Source organism: Phyllostomus discolor, chromosome 7 (assembly GCF_004126475.2).
Source record: "Phyllostomus discolor isolate MPI-MPIP mPhyDis1 chromosome 7, mPhyDis1.pri.v3, whole genome shotgun sequence".
Taxonomy (NCBI): domain Eukaryota; kingdom Metazoa; phylum Chordata; class Mammalia; order Chiroptera; family Phyllostomidae; genus Phyllostomus; species Phyllostomus discolor.
The window spans coordinates 85,555,635-85,574,817 of NC_040909.2; the positions used below are offsets into that span (position 1 = coordinate 85,555,635).

Here is a 19,183-nt window from a genome sequence, read left to right on the forward strand (position 1 = left end):
TGAGGTGGAGGGGGATATCTAAAAAATCTCTTAGCATAAGCAACTGGAAGCCACTTGTTTAAACTCAGATGTGATCATTTCCAAGTGAAGAATTGTACAGGAAAGGTAAAGCAAATAAAACATCCTTGCTATGATGTTATGGTGACCTCTTGTGGCTCAAAGACAAAATGACCTTTCAAAAATTCTGGCACCTTGAGCAGCAAATATTTTGAAGCTTAAATAATCTTTTTCAATGTTCACCCAAACTAGTACAAATGTTACCCTTCAGACTGGTATTAGAAGAATTCCCATCTCATAAATTTCTGTCATGGTTGGAATTCTGCAAAAAAAAATGCATTGTGCTGGTGAGCAGAAAAGAAAACAGTAAAGACAGAACAAATACAAAGTATAGGGAAAATAATCATCTTGCTCAGGCAATTATTCATTTATTTTCAAGTCGATATAAAATTGGGATGAGGTATACTAATTAATGACTTTAAGCTTTTGTAATAAATAGTCATTCCAAGATTTTTGCCCTTGCTTTTTAGTGATACCTACATAAATATTGTATCTAAATATTATGAGTGATGATTGATTCCTTCCTAATGAGATTAAAAACTCTTGCCATTAGAACAGGTTTTATCATCAGGAATGAAGTAGGATCACTGAAGAACAATAAGACATTTGTTTTTCGGACTTAATTAATGCTGTATAAAAACATTAGGGCAAACAGCACTTTACAAGTCACTGAGGGATGGATTTCATGTAGCCAACCAACAGCTGAAATACTTTTCTCTTCAGGAAAAAGAAAATATTAAGAAACCCTTATAACTTTGAATTATCCAAAACCAACAAAGTATAAAGAGTTCCAACCCTAACCTCAAACATAAGAACCCTTCTGGCTCAAGGGTCCAGAAAATCTGATGACAATTTGCAGACCTTTTTTCTGTCTGTGAGAAGCAAGTTAAAGCAGGAGTGTCCCTGAATCAGTACCAAAGCTTCCTGGGTTTCTTTGGAGGCCCCTATCCTGAGCTGTCACATGCTTTCTGGTGTTTCTCACTGAAATCCACTTGAATCAGGTTGGGATTTTTTGAAGAATGTAGCAGATATTAAATTTGTGACTTTAACACTTAGTTCTTTGGCACAGTGTTTTTGTTGTTGTTGTTTTGTTTTTGTTTTTGACCAATATGGGAGGTTTGTTTTGTTGTGATGCCTTCTAATTAGAAAAGTTAAATACTGGAGGAAGAAGTTAAGAAAGGTGACCTTGAACCCACCCACAAAAACCCTCCCTGTGCTGAACACGGCCACTCTTAGAACCTGTTGCCCATGTGCAGTGTGGAGCATGGCACTACTTACCGCACTGCCCACTGTGCTGCAGAAACTTTTCTTTTTCTCACCATGCATAAGGAATGGCAGAGAAATGGTTGATTCCAGGTGTGGGTAACATTATACACAATGCACCTGGAACAAAGACCACCACAGTTATATCAAAAGAACATACTAACTCTGTTTAAATGCACAATTTCATAATAATTTTTATTGAAAAACATTGGCCACTTTAGAGGATGCAAGGCACCACCTCATTATCTGGAAACAGAACTAATGAAGCATTTATCTTGCCTTTCTTATATGAATTGTAAACTGGAGTAACAAAGAATTTGATGTTGTAAAGTTTCTTTTTATAGAAGTATTCCAGCTAGTAAATAAAGAAGGAATGAAGAATTTTAACTTAATCATTTTGTTACTTCAATTAAACTGTATCTAGATGATGATCATAAATGGCTGCTGACATTAAAAACTAAAGAAGGAAAGACAGGATATTACCTACATTTTAATGGAAGTTCAAAACAGATGTGAAGTGTTCTTGCAAAAAAAAAATCTAACATAAAGTGATCTAGCTTCCAGATCTCAACCACCAATTTATAGGAATAAGTTAAATGATACCTCAAGATAGAATTAGCAAATCCAAAACTGTAGAACATGAAACCCTGTTTCTTAAACAGAAAGCAGGGTAGTGGAAGGGGAGTTGTAACTACAAGAAAGTTAAGGGAATATAAACCAAATGTCATGTCTACTCATTCAATTAAACCAAGTGTAAAAAAATAAAATTTATGTTGAGAAAATTTGAACATTGCAAACATATTTTATATTAAGTAATAGCTTTATTATTATATTATAAAAGAATATTTATCTTTTAGAGATACTTACTGAAATATTTATGGATAAAATAATAGGATATCTTGGATTTACTTGACAAAGATTCAGGATGGAAAGGAATGGGTCCAGGTCAGAGATCAGGGATTGGAAAAATATGACTCAGGGGCCAAGTCTGGCCAATCACCTGTTTTTGTAAAGAAAGTTTTATTGGAACTCAGTCACGCCCATTCATTTCTCTGTGGTCTGTGGCTGCTTTCTGTACTATGATCATGTTGAGTGGTTGTAACAGAGACTCTATCAACCCGAAAAGCCAAAAGTATTTACTATCTGGCCTTTTACAGAGAAAGACTGCTGCAAAGCTGACCCAACATTCGCCATGAGCACACAACTGAAGCTGAGTGATGGATACATGGTGGTTAATTGTGGTATTTTTTATGATTAATTATGGTATGTTTGAAATATCTCATAACAAAAAGTTTTAAAGTTTAAAACAGAAACAAAAATTGCTGGATAAGCTTCTCAGGATTCTTCAGTCTGCCTGTTCATAATTGATGTATTTGCATAACTTAATTTTTTCAAAAAGGGCCTTCTCTTTCTTTACATTAATATTCTTAAAGAAAATGAGCACAAATGTAATTTACATTTGAAAGCTCAACTGGGGAGAAGGGGATGTTTACAAAACACTCAGGTGTTTTTCCCTTCCAATAGCAAAGCTAGGAAGGATCCTGTGTCTCTGGATGAGACAGAACCAGCCCTGACCCCATCCCTCTCCCTCCTCCTCCATGTATTGGTGGTTTCCTTGGTTGATGGGTCATAGAGCTTATTCACTGTTGCTGTAAACAAGGCTGAGCATCCTGTGTTCAAAGCCACTGAAATTGGAGGAAACTAGTCACCAAAAACCTGACTATCAGCTGTTAGACGGCTTCCTGATAACTCCTGTGCCTGCCAGCACTCTCCACACCAGTACAGGTCTTTGGGGCTCCCAGGACACCACTGTCCCACCCCCACCTGCCTGACCTGGCCCCATGCTGGAAATTGCTGAGCTGTGCTTCAATGTGGACCATGGCTACCTGGAGGGCCTGGTGCGAGGGTGCAAGGCCAGCCTCCTGACCCAGCAAGACTACATCAACCTGGTCCAGTGTGAGACCCTGGAGGGTAAGCTAATCTCACAGTTTAGACAGGAAAAAATGCCTCTGGCCCTGGGGGGACTTAAGGAGGAGGCTGTTCCCAGGGCCTGAGAGCCCAGAGCAGGTTCTTAATCCCAGGGCGAGGAACTCAGGGGTCCATGAATTTGGATCAGAAAAACAATTACATCTCTGTCTTCAGTGTTCTCTAAGTGAAATATTATCAATAGAAAGTCAATATTTTTAGATCCTTATACAGTTCTGGTAGATGTTTTGAAATATCAGTTAAGCTTTCACTGTCAAAATTATGGAAAAGACTGCTCTCATCCTTTAATCATGATATTTAATTCCTGAATACAGGAGCACAGTATTATACATTTTAAAATATCTTGGTAACTGGCTGGTGCATACCTCCATACCTAGCCCTTTTCCATGTCTTGGGGAAGTAAAATAAAAACTTTACTCTCTGTATTTTCTTCTCTTTGTGAATTCTTTCACAGCCCATGTCTCTGACCACCCTAACATTTTGGTGGTCCATGCAGGGGTATTCTCCATTTCTCCCTCTTCTCTGCCTCCTGAGACTTACAACTAGGGGAGCAGTGAGCAGTGGAAGCTCTACCCAGCTAACCCCCTAACCCTGTTCTGTGAGATTTGGAGAGAGGATTATAACCCTTCTCCATCTCTCCAGACTCTGTGGACACCCTCCTCCTCACCCCTTACATGGCCAGCAATTGGAGAAATCTGGAGAAACTATGTCAATATAGAATATCTAATAAACCTGGATTGTAGGTCTGTGAAAAAAACATCACCTTCTTCAAATACCACTCTAACTTTCTCATCCTAAGTATCTGAGTTAGTTACAAACTCCACTAATATTCCCCAATTAAGCACCCTGCATCATGCCTATTTTTACAATCATCACAAAGATTTGTTAGCTCACATGATTTCTATCATTGCCCAGAATGTCCCTTGAGGTTAGTGTTCTACAATTTTTGAGAAAAGAGGCTTAAAAAGACTTCAACATCTTTTCTTCCCAAAGTAACAAAAAACATCTAATGGTAGTGCTGTGGGTTGAAGTATGTTTTTCCAGAATTCATAGTTGGAGGTCTAATATTCAGTCCCTCAAAATATGACCATGTTTGGAAATAGTATGATGCAGATATAATGAGTTAAGATATTACCATACTGGATTAGGATGGGTCACTACCCTAATTTAAAAGGTATCCTAATAAAAAGGGGAAATTTAGATACAGATATGCACAAAGGGAGAATGCCATGTGAAGATGAAGGCAGAAATTCAGATGGCAGTTCCATTGTATAAACCAAGGAATGCCAAAAGATTCATGGGAGAGGAATGAAAACAATCATTCTCCATAGCTTTCAGAAGGAATCAACTCTGCCAACATCTTAAACCGGGTGTCTAGCCTTCAAAATTGTAATACAGTAAATTCCAGTTATGTATTCCTCCCCACCAAAAACAAATAAATAAATAAACAAACAAACAATAAATATCTTGACAACTATATTGTAATATATTGGTTTCCTTTGAAATCCTATGTATTTTCATTCCACATACTTATAAATATTACTTGGAGAAAGATGTCACCAAATTTTCCAGGGATCTATGGCCCCAAAAATGCTAAGAATCTTGGTCCAGAGAATTTCATTCTGTCCCCAGTTTCTTAGTATCAATGCATACGACCTTATTTAAGTTTACTTGAGGCTTGTCTTTAACTGAAGGTTTAAAAACCCACAGTGGGGTCTGTGGTGAAGCCAGCCCTGATGCAAAGGTCTTTGACCACTGCCAGGTGCAGGTAGATGACCTGAGGCTCCAGACTGAGCTCAGACTTCTCATTACAATGGTGACACCTGCTTTGTCAAGTTGTTTGGAGAAATAAATGAGGTAATATATGGGAGAATATTGTCAGAATTAGAAGCACTCTGTAAATGGAAATTATCTATTTTTGAAACCACTTTATTGAGGTATGATTGATATGCAAAAAACTGTACACATTGAATGTATACAATTTGATGAGTTTAGAGATAAGTATATGAGAAACCATCACTACAATATGTGTTTTAAACCTATCTTTTATCTCCAAATATCTCTTCCCACTTCCTTATTATTATTTGCTGGAGGGGTGGTATGTAAATTCTAGGCTCTATGCTGTACTGTAGATCCCCAAGCCTTATTCATTTCATAAAACTGAAACTTTCTATCCTTTGACACCTCCCTATTTCCCCCTCTCTGGAAATTGTCTTTAAACTACAATATTTTCAAAACCTTACCAAAGATGTCAGATCTATGATATACAGTATTTTTATTCTTAAAAACAGCTATACTCACTCATTTTGAAACATAAAATCAGTACTGTGTGTCAATAAGAAGGTGCTTTAAAACTTCCAGATTATTCTAGAAAAAGCAAGAAAGCAGTAAGGATGAAGACTGCCAGGAAGAGTAGCAGAATGCAAAGACAAAGTGGAAAAAAATGTGAACGTGACTTTGCAGGCTTCTCAAGTGGGGCTGAGGGTCCTGAGGTCATTTGTTTATGGCTCTGACCAGTTACAGCCAGAGTTAAGACCAAGCTGCCCAGGCTGAGAGGAACCATCTCCTCCATTAACAATGCAAACAGCCATAAAAAATTTCCAGGTGCTAACTATCTCTGCTGGCTACAAATAATCACAACATAATCCCAGCTCTTAAATCATTTCAGCATATTATATACGAATCTGGAGACTGCAGAGTCTCAATCACATACAGAAAATCTGCATAAGTTGAGGTAGAAAAAATTAATGAATGCAGGGAAGAATTAGTGCTTCTGAGAGAAGTCATTTGAATAAATTCTGGTTAGTTTTCAGTCAAGCTTTTAAATGGGCTAAGACATGCAAATTTAAACACAAACAACACATAAAATGTCTTCAGGATTCACAAAAATGTTTTAGCCTGCTCACTAAACAGTTCAAGGAGGAACCATCCTCAGCTTCAAAGTAGGAGGGAAAGAAAGCTTTAAGACTCTTGAAGACTTGAAGAATGAGTCGTCTTAGTACAATTCACACAGGTACACTCACAGAATTTTCAATATGACGTCAGGAGTGGAGGATCACCAAAGTCATCCATGTACCCTGGTTGAAGACCCTCTACACACACTGTGGCTTGGTTGTCTTTGTTTCTCATGTCTCTTTCTTTCCTCCCTAAAATATATTTTTTCAACCATTTTTGCACAACTGTGTTTGAATCCATGTCAATCTATGGTTTGAGGGCTCTTAGGAATATCATTGTGAATCATGAAACAATTGGCTATAATGACTGCTAAAAAAAATCAGTCTAAATAAAATAAGGGTTACATGTCCTTGGTTATGAGATGAGGACACAGAGGCTATGATTAATCTAACATTCTTGTTGAGGGTAGAAGACGGGAATATATCTGTGTCTGTTGTTCAAACTGAAATCTCTATCCTTGAGCATGAGTTGAAGACCCATGAATAGGTCCCATTTACTTGACAGCTCCATTGTGACATAGAAAATAATGTCTGCCTTGCCTGATTGTTTCACAGTATGTTGGTAAGTAACTTGTGACTGGCAATGTTCCTTCTCGTCTGTCCTGTTGGAACAGAAGTTAAGAACTTTGGGATTTTGTTTACTCATGCATACAATATACACCATAAAATGATGGATAAACAAAAATAGGTGTAACAGTGTCACAAGGGTACTGTGTACTAAAGCAGACATTTCTATAAAAGGAAAGCTAACTTGGCAAAGATAAATCCTCTAGTCTTTAAAGAAAGGTGTCCTGTTATTAGCAAATTGCTCTAGAGTCATTTGCAAGAAACACATAAGGTTTCAGGAGGATTTGGAAGACAGAAAATGAAGATTGTCCATGCAAGCTTTGAAAAGTCCCAGTATTCACATTTGTGCAAAATTGTGCGAGTGTAGTCAGAAGTATTCATCTATTCCTAGGCCTTCCCCTTACTGAGAGAACACAGAGTCCATTTGAGGACATTTTGACTCAGTCCTCCCAAGGACCAGAGAGGGAAGCTAGTCTCAAGGACTGTGTAATGGATGGTGCCTTGAGGCTCTAACCACACAGAAATCTTTAAGTTTTTTTAATACAAACTTGAACCAAAATAATAGTGGTAGAGGCAGAAAGTAGTCTGTAAAAGAATTAACACCATCATATGTGTATTAAGATGTAATTTTTTAAATATTTTATTTATTTATTTTTAGAGAGGGAAGGGAGGGAGATAGAGAGAGAGAAACATCAATGTGCGGTTGCTGGGGGTCATGGCCTGCAACCCAGGCATGTACCCTGACTGGGAATCAAACCTGCAATGCTTTGGTTCGCAGCCCGAGCTCAATCCACTGAGCTACGCAGGGTCAAGATGTAATTTTTAAATATTTTTTATTTATTTATTTTTTAGGGCGGGGGGAGAAAGAGAGAGAGAGAGAAACATCAATGTGGGGTTCCTGGGGGTTATGGCCTGCAAACCCAGGCATGTACCCTGGCTGGGAATCGAACCTGCAACACTTTGGTTCGCAGCCCACGCTCAGTCCACTGAGCTACACCAGCCAGGGCCAAGATGTAATTTTTTAAAGCAGTTTTAGGTTCACTGCCCTGAAAAGCTTCCTCGGCCCCCATCCTTGAGACCACTGATCTCTCTATTGTCTCCATAGTGTGGCCTTTAGCACAATGTCAGAGCTGGAATCACAATCTGCAGCCCTTTCTGAGTCGTTGCTCCACTGACTAAGGCACACTGACTAAGGTTCTTCTGGGCCTTGTCAGGCCAACGCTACTGTTTTCATCAGGCTTTTTAAATTATAAATAAGACTGTTGTGAATATTACTTCCTTTTCCAAAAAAAAAAAAAACAAGGTGGTACAATGCATACTTCAGAGCTCCAGAATTTAGTAATAATGGTCTTTTCTAAATATATGGTAGAAGTGTGCACGGCTCTCAGGTGTGGTGAGAGGACTAGGGACCCCCTCCCTTTACTCTGTCCTGTCAGTCATCTTTCTTTAGAAGAGAGGGAGAGGAGCCGATTATATCTCACTAACAATGACATCCCCATGAATGGACACAACCTTCATTCCTTTCCAACTGTGCTTTCAAGTGGGAGATAATTCAACCACCATATACATAGTAAGCACTTTCTAGCTATAGGCAAGGAAGGTATAGATAAAAAAAAAAAAAGAAAAGAAAAGGTGTAGTCCCTGACCTAAAAGGACTTCTATGCTAGAGAATAAAAATAAGACACCTTAGTTGATGTTTCCCTGTCCTTCTTCCCTATTTCCAGGGCAAGCAGAGATTCCTGAAGATGTTCTGTAAACAGTAAATCATAACATTTCTGGGAACTCTTCAGTACCCCTAAGCAGCAGTGTGTCTACAACAAGAACTAGTTTCCTCTCTCTGCTATACTCTTAAATTCCTAAAATAATTTCCATTTCAAGGTTATGGTTAGACATGAAAAGTGTTTGGGTGCGGAGTAAGCCAGTTTGGCTGTAATACTAGAATGCCTGGAGATAAGCTGGAATTTCAGCTGGGAAAAATGTTGAAGGAACTTGAAGATCTGATTATGGATCTTTGAAATACTGAATGAGGATAAGAGATATTCCTGGTCTTTAGTCAATATTTGCACGTTTGCAAAACATGAACAGGTTATTTCTCTGGGCCTTTGGTTCTTTGCCTATGAAAAAGGGGTTATTGTTAAGATTAAGACACAATGTATGTTAAAACTATTCTGCCTGTGAAGAGTCAGTTAGGAGATGGCCACAGCGACCTGGGTGGCAGCCTGTGGTTCTAAACTGGAGATGTAAGGAATGAGACTCAGAGGCCATTGCAGAAAATGCAGTCAATGTAGGGTGATAAAGCACCAAAAAGGACTTGAAGGTTCATCACTGTAAGATGGCGGTAAATTAGCAGACATGGAGTAAGCTGTCTGGTTTTATAAATATTGATATAAATGTGATGGTCAATTTCACCATTTAGGTTGAAATATCTCTGGTTAGAGAGTAAGAAGCAGAGTCCTTAACCAACTGAATCAATTATTTTGGATGTAGATGGGTACAAGTTAGAAGAAAAAGAAATTAATATTAAGTGGTGGCTCCTACCTGCTGTCTCCTCACTTTCATTTCCCTTAATCCCCACAACAACCCAAAAGCACAGATTCTATATCCATTTTGTAGATGAGGAAACTACAGAGTATGGGTAAAGGCAGGGCCTGAGTAAGGATAGCACCCTTCACAGGTACCTCTGGAGGGACTTCCTTGCCTAACCAACCTGGAAAGTGGGAGGCATGCATGTTCCTTTTTATAGAAAGCTCTATACAGAAAGCTGCCAGAAAACAAATACAACTCTCATCATTTTATAAACTGATCTGCCCAACAAATCACTAGAAATCCTTGTCCTGTCTCACTAGCCAAGTGATCCTGATAATTCTCTGAACCCACCAGAGACCTATTTGTCACTACAAAGCCCACCGGAGACCTATTTGTCACTCTGGTCACTCTGGTGACCAAGCCCACCAGAGACCTATTTGTCACTACAACCCTGGTGCACACCTGTACATACACACACTCTTCTGTGTGATATGCTCTGATATTTGTTGTAAGAGCCCAGTCAAGGCTTTTTTCCCCTTCTATTGCTGTGTTAGACCAAATAAACTGATTTATTTGGCAGTGATCCCATAGTTTGGAAAACATTTCATTTCCTCATTGAATAAAGAAGGGAAAAAATGCCACTTGCCACAAAACTTCTGGATGAAAAAGCACCATAATTTTCTGAAGTGTGCTGTGTGGGTGACTCCATTGTTTTCTAGTGGCTGGGGAGGTTCTGTGCCAAATATCACTCAATGAATACCACATAAGCTTTCAGTTCCTGCACTTAAGAGCCTGTTTATTCCAAATGCATTTGACCACAGAGATACTTCTTTTGATAAGCATTTGAGAAAATGCAGGTAAAAAAAAAATGACTGAAGTCATTTTGAAAATTATAAGTCTATACATATAAGCATTGCTGTTATTATTGGCGGTCCATTGTTGTCTGAGAGCAAACATTTCCAATTCTAAGATTTTCTTAGGCTATGAATGCAAGTGTCCCTTGGGTCTTTTGGTGCTGGACCAGAAGGTCTCTTCCATTACATTTACCTGCCCATCACATACAGCAGTCCAGTGTTCCTGTAAGTTCAGAACAACTGCACATCTAATTACAGGATATACCAGCCATTTGAATGGTTTGGAAGTTTTCTGCTTAAAAGAAACATATGTTATATGAGCAACATATCATGGTTTTGAAAAAAAATGCCATTTGTATCTCTTCTTTTGGCAACATGGAGAACACACTGTCAAATAATGTAAAAATCTGAACTGCCAAAAGACCTACCTGACAAAAAAGTGTAATTTTTTAATCAGTTAATTAAATAGGTAATTGAGTAAGTATATGTTGCAGACAAACAGCTTTTCTGATGTATAATCTACTCCATATCCTGAGGAGGAAGACCTACCACTGAGTCTCAAATGTTTAAGAATCACAGATGCCTCCTTGCAACTACTACTACTGCCCTCCCCCCACACACACATAGACCACACCCCACAGCAGCTCCCTGTTATCTCCAGGATAAGGACATCCTACCTAGACCTCTTTGGGATGCCCCTCCTTACCTCTCTGGATTCATTTCTTACCTCCCTTTCTCCCTTGAAACTTCAACAACATGGAACTGCTGTGAGCTGTGGCACCTGCCATACCTGCAGGTATCCCATTCATGGGATGCTGTCCTCTGGCTCCTACCTGGCATCTAAGGCTCATCTTTGATTTAGCATCCCCCAAGAAACTTTCCTCAGCTCTGTTGCCCCTATCTCTGTGGACCTGGCTCTCATTGTCTGCATTCCCATCAGTCAAGGTCCTGATCTCAATCACTGAACTTAACTGGTGGTTGAACTATCTGTTTGTGGTGTTTCCTTCCCAATCAGATTGCATTTTCATAGGGATAAGGAATACATGTGGTCCATCTTTGGGTCTCCTATGGTAACAGCATATACCAGATGCTTAATCAACATTTGAATGAAGAATCCAATTAGTTCCAAGATGCTGTATTGGCTTTTGGTTGTGTGATAGATGGTGCCAAAAACATTTTTGATATTCATATACTTAACAACACTTCAAATTTGGGTGTTTCATGAGGAGCCACAGAAAAGGAGACAACTAAGCTAGTGTAACAGCTTATTTGGAGTTAACATACTTAAGACTATATAACACCTATGCTAGAAGTATCATCAGAGAACTTTGAAATTCAAATGTGTGAGAGAAAATAATTCTGCTGACAGAATTCAACCTTCCACATACAGAGCAATTAATAACATAATTTAATTGATTGGGAAGAAAATGCAGATTTTAAGTGACTTCAGAATGAGATAAACCTGGCTTTGAATCTGTTTATCATTGTGATGTTGAGCAAGTTAATAACCTCTCTGAGCATCAGATCTCTTATCTGTAAAAGGGGATAAACACCATTCCCACCTCACAGAATTGCCATGAGCATTAAATGAGATAATACTTGCTACTACAAAGCCTGGTACATAATAAGCACTTAGTTACTGGTAACTATTGTTCTAATGTTGATTCGTTAGAGTGGGCAACTCTGGATAAAGGTGAAGGGACTCCTGGAGAATAGGGTGGGGTCAGTATTAACAAAAGTATGAATGCTGGAAAACACATGGTTTGCTCAGGAGTAAAGCCACAGTAAATGAAGTTGTAATTTAATTCAGTTATCTGGTAGCCAAAAATGTTGTCGTTTAAAGGATGTTAGCATGGTCCTGTGGAAATGATGTTAGATTTTAAGAGCAAGGAAACCCATCTCCTAGTTCAAGCTCTGCTACTAACTCCACCCTTTGGCCCCTGAGACTCAGTTTCTTCATCTATAATAAAGAGGGACTGACAGCTACCCATACCACCTCTTGTACCGCTGGCACACATTACCGATAAATGCCTCTTTTCCATCAAGCTGGGCCTTAGTTTCCTTTTCAACAGTTTTCTGAGTAGCTATTTCCAACAACTAAAACTAGCTCCAGTAAAAACCTACTGGCCATCTCTGCACTGGGTGGTTGTTAATGTTCTTTCCAGCTGTGCTAAGTAAGTCTAGATTTTTTAGGTAATGCAAATGTGTATATTGTACTGAATTAATATTGAATTATTTCTTGCTTAGGAGAAATAATGCACTCATCTAAATGATATATAGATCTCACATTAAGGTCTAATAAAGTTTACATAATTAATATGCATTTATCATAAAGTTAATATAAATTTCATTAATGTTGTAAAGTCTATTCATGCATATTCAAAATTTAACGTGCTTTGTATTTCATTCAATTTCAGATCTGAAAGTTCATCTTCAGACCACTGATTATGGCAACTTCTTGGCCAATCAAATGAACCCTCTCACTGTTTCCAAAATTGACACTGAGATGAAGAAAAAGTTGTGCAGAGAATTTGAGCATTTCCAGAATCATTCCCTGGAGCCCCTGAGCACATTTTTCACCTACATAATGTAAGTGGTGCTAGGAAGTCCTGATGTAAGATCCTATCATCAAGTATAGGTGGGATCTTAGGTGGGTTTTTTGACTTAAGGTCTTTTCTATTGTTTGTAGGTTTAAATATATTCAAACCCCAGCAACCGATAAACTCAGGAGCTGTGTTTCCACTGTTAGAAAACACATTTTGCTTATTTATTGACAAGATAATGTAGGTGGTGGTGGTGGTGGCCTCTGGTTAAAGTGCTGTTCTTTCTATTAATTCAAAGTTCTTTTTCTTAAAAAAAGATTTTAACTTATACATTCAATGCAATTCTATTACCAATGACATATTCACAGATAAAGAACAAACATTTCAAAAATTTATATGGAACCATAAATGATCCCAAATAGACTCAGCAATTTTGAGAAAGAAGAACAAGTAGGAGGGATAGTTCAATACCTGATATCAAACTATATTTCAAGGCCACTGTAATCAGAATGGTCTGGTACTGGCATAAGAACAGATACATACATCAATGGAACAGATAGAGAGCCCAGAAATAAACCCAAGATTCTATGGTCAATTAATATTTGACAAAGGAGGCAAAAGCATAAAATCGAGTAAAAATAGCCTCTTGAATAAATGGTGTTTGGAGATCTGGGCAGCTATATGCCAAACAATGAAACTCGACCACCAACTTACACTAGACACAAAAATAAACTCAAGATGGATAAAAGACTTAAACATAAGTTGTGACACCATAAAAGTGCTAGAGGAGAGCATAGCAGGAAAATCTTAGACATTCCATGCACCAATATTTTCACTGATATGTCCCCTAGAGCAGGGGTGTTGAACTAATTTTCACCAGGGGCCACATCAGACTCTTGGTTGCCTTCAAAGGGGTGAATGTAATTTTAGGACTGTGTAAATGTAACTACTCCTTAACAGTTAAGCAAGAGCTTGGCACTGCTATCAGGTAGAAACAAGGTGCCAGGCCAGATAAAACAAAGTGGAGGGCCAGATTTGGCCCTTGTGTTTGCCACCTGCACTATACAGCAAGGAATATAAAGGAAAGAATAAGCAAATGAGATTACATCAAATTAAAAAGCCTCTCCATGCCTAAAGAAAACATCATCAAAATGAAAAGTGAACCAACCATATGGGAAAACATATTTGCCAATGACATCTCAGACAAGGGTTTAATCTCCAAAATATATAAAGAACTCACATGAGTCCACACCAGAAAGGAAAACAATCCAATTTAAAAATGGGTAAAGGACCTGAATGGACACTTCTCCAGGGAGGACATACAGAGACCCCATAGATATATGAAAGGATGTTCAGCATCACTTGCCATCAAAAAGACACAAATTAAAACAATAATGAGATTACACTTCACACCAGTCAGAATGTTCATCATTAAAAAATCAACAAAAAATAAGTGCTGGCCAGGTTGTAGAGAAAATGGAACCCTAGTGCACTATTGGTGGGAATGCAGACTGGTGCAGCCACTGTGTAAAACAGTATGGAATTTTCTCAAAAAACTAAAAATGGAACTGCCTTTTGACCTGGCAATTCCACTGCTGGGATTATACCTTAAGAATTCTGAAACACCAACTCAAAAGAACCTATGCACCCCAATGTTCATAGCAGCATTATTTACAATAGTAAAGTGCTGGAAACAGCCTAAGTGCCCATCAGTAAATGAGTGGATCAAAAAACTGTTGTACACTTATGAAATGGAATACTATGTAGCAGAAAGAAAAAAGAAACTCCTACCCTTCAAGGCAGCATGGATGGAACTGGAGAGCATTATGCTAAGTGAAATAAGCCAGGCAGTGAAAGACAAATACCATGTAATCTGACCTATAAGTGGAACCTAATCAACAAAACAGACAAGCAAGCAACATAGAACTAGCAACATAGAAATAAAGAACAAACTGACACTGACCAGAAGGGAGAGGAGAGGGGGATAACAAGGCAAAGAAAGGGAAGGGTCAGCAAGGAACATGTATGTAAAGAACGCATGGACAAAGACAACAGGGCGGGGGGGGAGGATTGAAAATGGAAGTAGGGGGCAGGTAGGGCAGGGGAGAGTAATCCAGGGAAAATGGGGACAACTTCAATTGAACAATAATTAAAAAAAGCTTTAAAGGTTTGATTTCTTTATTTTCAGAGAGAGGAGGAGGGAGGGAAAAGAGGGAAAGAGAAACACTTATGTGAGAGAGAAACATCAATCAGTTAATTCTCATATGCACTTTGACCAGGGGCCAAACACACAGCCCAGGCACATGCCCTCACCAGTGATCGAACAAGTGACTTTTTACTTTGTGGGATGATTCCAAACCAACTGAGTCACACCAGTTAGGGCAAGTTGTCATTTTTAAAACAAGTAGTGTTGATAGTTAAAGTGTTTGGGCTGTTAAGACTGACATTTTTGACTCATTTGTCAGTGTGGGGCTGAAATTCCAAAAATTGTTCTTCAGGCCATATCGGCCCTTTCCTACTTCCCCTTGGGACAGGATAAGGAGCTCCTGTCATGGTTACATATGTTCCATGTTTATCCTTCTTTATCACCACTGGTTACAGTCTTTCAATGTGAAGGGCCTTTATTCTAAAAAATATTAAACTTGCACACACTAGTAAATGGTACTTTTATTAATCCAGTTCATAAATTATTCCCAGTGCTTGAAATTTTGGGCCCCTCTAGTTCTCAAGCTGAGAACAAAGGTCTTCAGTAGCTGAGCTATGCATTACATGCATACAATTTAAATGCATTGCTCCTGGTTTATCTGCATGTGAATATGGGACCCCCTGGCCCTCCAGCCACTGCCTCGCCAGGTCCGCCAGCCACCGCACTGAGTCTTTTCCGCCCAGCTGCCCATCTCCACCCCTCCTACCTGTCTGGAGTAGGGGGAAGCTGTGAACACCAGGATACATGAAAGACACTGCACCACTGAATCTCACAGGTATTCTACCACAGAAGTTCACACCACAATCACAGGGAACAAGAACAGATAAATTTAAGAAACAGAGGCTAACAAGAAGACTCTCATGAACAATGAGAAGACAAAGAAACAATCCCCAAATGAATGTAAAGGAGGAAGCCTCAGAAAAAAATGCTAAATGAAATACAGGCAACTCAACTATCAGATATTGAGTTCAAAACAATGATTATCAGGAAGCTCAATGAACTCACAATGAGCTACCAGAAACTACAGGAAACTTACAATGATCTCACTGCAAACTATATAAACATGAAAAAGGAAATAGAAACCATCAACAAGGGCCAAGAGGAAATGAAGAATACAATTTCTGAAATGAACTTGAAAAATGATTAAAATTAAAAAAAAAAAGAAATAAAGAACACAGTAGAAGAAACAAAAAGCAGTATTGATAAAGCAGAAGACCAGATTAGCGAATTGAGGACAGAGTAAAAAGAACACCAAGAAGGAGCAAGAAAAGGAAAAGAGGCTCACAAAGAATGAAGAGGGATTAAGAGAAATGCAAGACAATATGAAACATAATAATATTCGTACAATAGGGATACCTGAAGGAGAAGAAGAAGAGCAAGGGATAGAAAACCTATTTGAAAAAGTAATGATGGAAAACTTCCCTAATTTGATGAGAAACAAAATGGGATGATAAACAAAATCAACAAGCCTTTAAGCATACTCATCAAGAAAAAAAGAGAGAGGACCCAAATAAACACAAGCAGAAATGAAAGAGGAAAGATCACAACAGATGCCACAGAAATAGAAAGGATTGTAGAAATTACTATGAAGAACTGTATGCCAAGAAATTTGAAACCTAGGTGAAATGGACAAATTACTAGAAAAATATAATCTTCCAAAACTCAATGAAAAAGAAGCAGAAAGCCTGAACAGACCAGTAACAGCAGACAAAATTGAAGCAGTAATCAAAATCTCCCAACACACAAAAGCCCTGGACCAGATGGTTTCACAGGAGAATTCTACAAAGCATTCAAGGAAGAGCTTACCCCTATACTTCACAGACTATTCCAGAAAATCCAAAAAGGTGGAAGACTCCCAAACTCTTTTTATGAGGCCAACATCATCCTAATTCCAAAACCAGATAAAGGCACAACAAAGAAAGAAAACTTCAGGGCAATATCGCTGCTGAATATAGATGCTAAAATCCTCAACAAAATACTGGCAAACCGCATCAAACAATAGATTAAAAAGATCATACACCATGACAAAGTGGGATTCAATCCAGGGATGCAAGGATGGTACAATATTTTCAAATCAGTAAATGCAATACATCACATAAACAAAAGCACAGACCAAAACCACGTGATCATATCCATAGATGCACAAAAAGCATTTGATAAGGTACAGCACCGATTTATGATAAAAACACTCTGCAAAGTTGGAATAGAGGGACCATTCCTCAATACAATAAAGGCCATATATGAGAGACCTACAGCCAACATCATACTAAATGGGCAAAAATTAGAATCTTTTCCACTAAGATCAGGAACAAGACAAGGATGTCCATTTTCACCACTTCTATTCAATATAGTACTGGAAATTTTAGCCACAGCAATCACACAAGAAGAAGAAATAAAAGGCATCCAAATTGGAAAGGAGGAAACAAAACTGTCATTGTTTGCAGATGACATGATGGTGTACATAGAAAATCCTATAGACTCCACCAAAAAAACCTGCTCAACCTAATAATTAAATTTGGCAAAACAGTGGGATACAAAGTCAGTACCCAGAAATCAAAGGCATTTCTGTACACCAACAATGAAACAGCAGAAGCAGAAATCAAGAAAAAAATCCCATTTGAAATAGCAAAAAGAACAATAAAATACCTAGGAATAAACCTAACCAAACAGGCAAAAGACCTGTATTCAGAAAACTACATAATGCTGAGGAAAGAAATCAAGGAGATGCAAACAAATGAAAACATATACTGTGTTCATGGATTGGAAGAATTAATATCATCAAAATGTCCATACTACCCAAAGCAATTTACACATTCAATGCAATACCTATTAAAGCACCAATGGCTTATTTCACAGACATAGAACAAACACTTCAGAAATTTATAGGGAACCATAAACTCCCCTGAATAGCTGCTGCAATTTTGAGAAAGAAGAGTAAAGTAGGAGGGATCACAATACCTGACACTAAACTATACTACAAGGCCACTGTAAGCAGTACAGCCTGGTACTGGCATAAAAACAGGCACATAGACCAGTGGAACAGAACAGAGAGCCCAGAAATAAACCCAAGTCTCTATGGTCAATTAATATTTGACAAAGGGGGCAGCAACATAAAATGGAGCAAAAATAGCCTCTTCAACAAATGGTGTTGGGAGAACTGGACAGCATATGCAAACAAATGAAACTTGAGCACCAACTTACACCTTATACAAAAATAAATTTAAGGTAGATAAAAGACATAAATATAAACCGTGACACCATTAAAGTCCTAGCAGAGAATGTAGGTAGGAAAATCTCAGATATTTCATGCTGAAACTTTTTTACTGACATGTCCCCTAGAGCAAGGGACATAAAGGAAAGAACATACAAATGGGACCTCATCAAAATAAAAAGCTTCTGCACAGCTAAAGAAAACAGTATCAAAATTAAAAGAGAACCAACTGTATGGGAAAACATATTTGCTAATGATACCTCAGACAAGGGTTTAATCTCCAAAATATATAAAGAACTTACACAACTACACTCTAAGAAGACAAGCAACTAAATTAAAAAAATGGGCAAAGGACTTGAACAGACACTTCTCCGAGGAGGACATACAGAAAATCCAAAGACACATGAAATGATGTTCAATATCTCTAGCTATCAGAGAGATGCAAATTAAAACCACAATGAGATACCACTTCACACCGGTCAGAATGGCCATCATAAACAAAGCAACAAACAACAAGTGTTGGAGAGGTTGTGGAGAAAAGAGGACCCTAGTGCACTGTTGGTGGGATTTCAGACTGGTACAACCACTATGGAAAGCAGTATGAAACTTCCTCAGAAAACTAAAAATGGGTCTGACTTTTGACCCAGAGATTCCACTACTGGGACTATATCCTAAGAACACTAAAACACCAATACAAAAGAACCTTTGCACCCCGATGTTCATAACAGCACAATTTACAATAGCTAGGTGCTGGAAGCAACCTAGATGCCCTTCAGTAAATGAATGGATCAAAAAATTATGGTACATTTACACAATGGAATTCTGTGCAGCAGAAAACAAATAAGGAGCTCCTACCCTTTGCAACAGCTTAAATGGAGCTGGAAAGCATTATGCTAAGCGAAACAAGCCAGGTAGTGAAAGACAAATACCATATGATCTCACCCTTAATAGGAACCTAATCAACAAAACAAAGAAACAAGCAAAATACAACCAAAGACACTGAAATAGAGGACAGG

At 38.3% G+C, this 19,183-nt stretch overlaps 1 protein-coding gene across 1 annotated transcript in view; it reads left to right on the forward strand.

Moving 5' to 3' along the window:
• Positions 1–2,913: 2,913 nt before the first annotated feature.
• The window catches only part of ATP6V0D2 (ATPase H+ transporting V0 subunit d2), a 49,970-nt gene continuing 33,700 nt past the window's right edge, over positions 2,914–19,183 (forward strand). The window contains exons 1-2 of the mRNA XM_028518857.2: positions 2,914–3,291; positions 12,625–12,796. Of these exons, the coding sequence (XP_028374658.1) occupies positions 3,162–3,291; positions 12,625–12,796 (302 nt within the window). The 5' untranslated portion in view covers positions 2,914–3,161. The remainder of the gene's footprint in view (positions 3,292–12,624; positions 12,797–19,183) is intronic.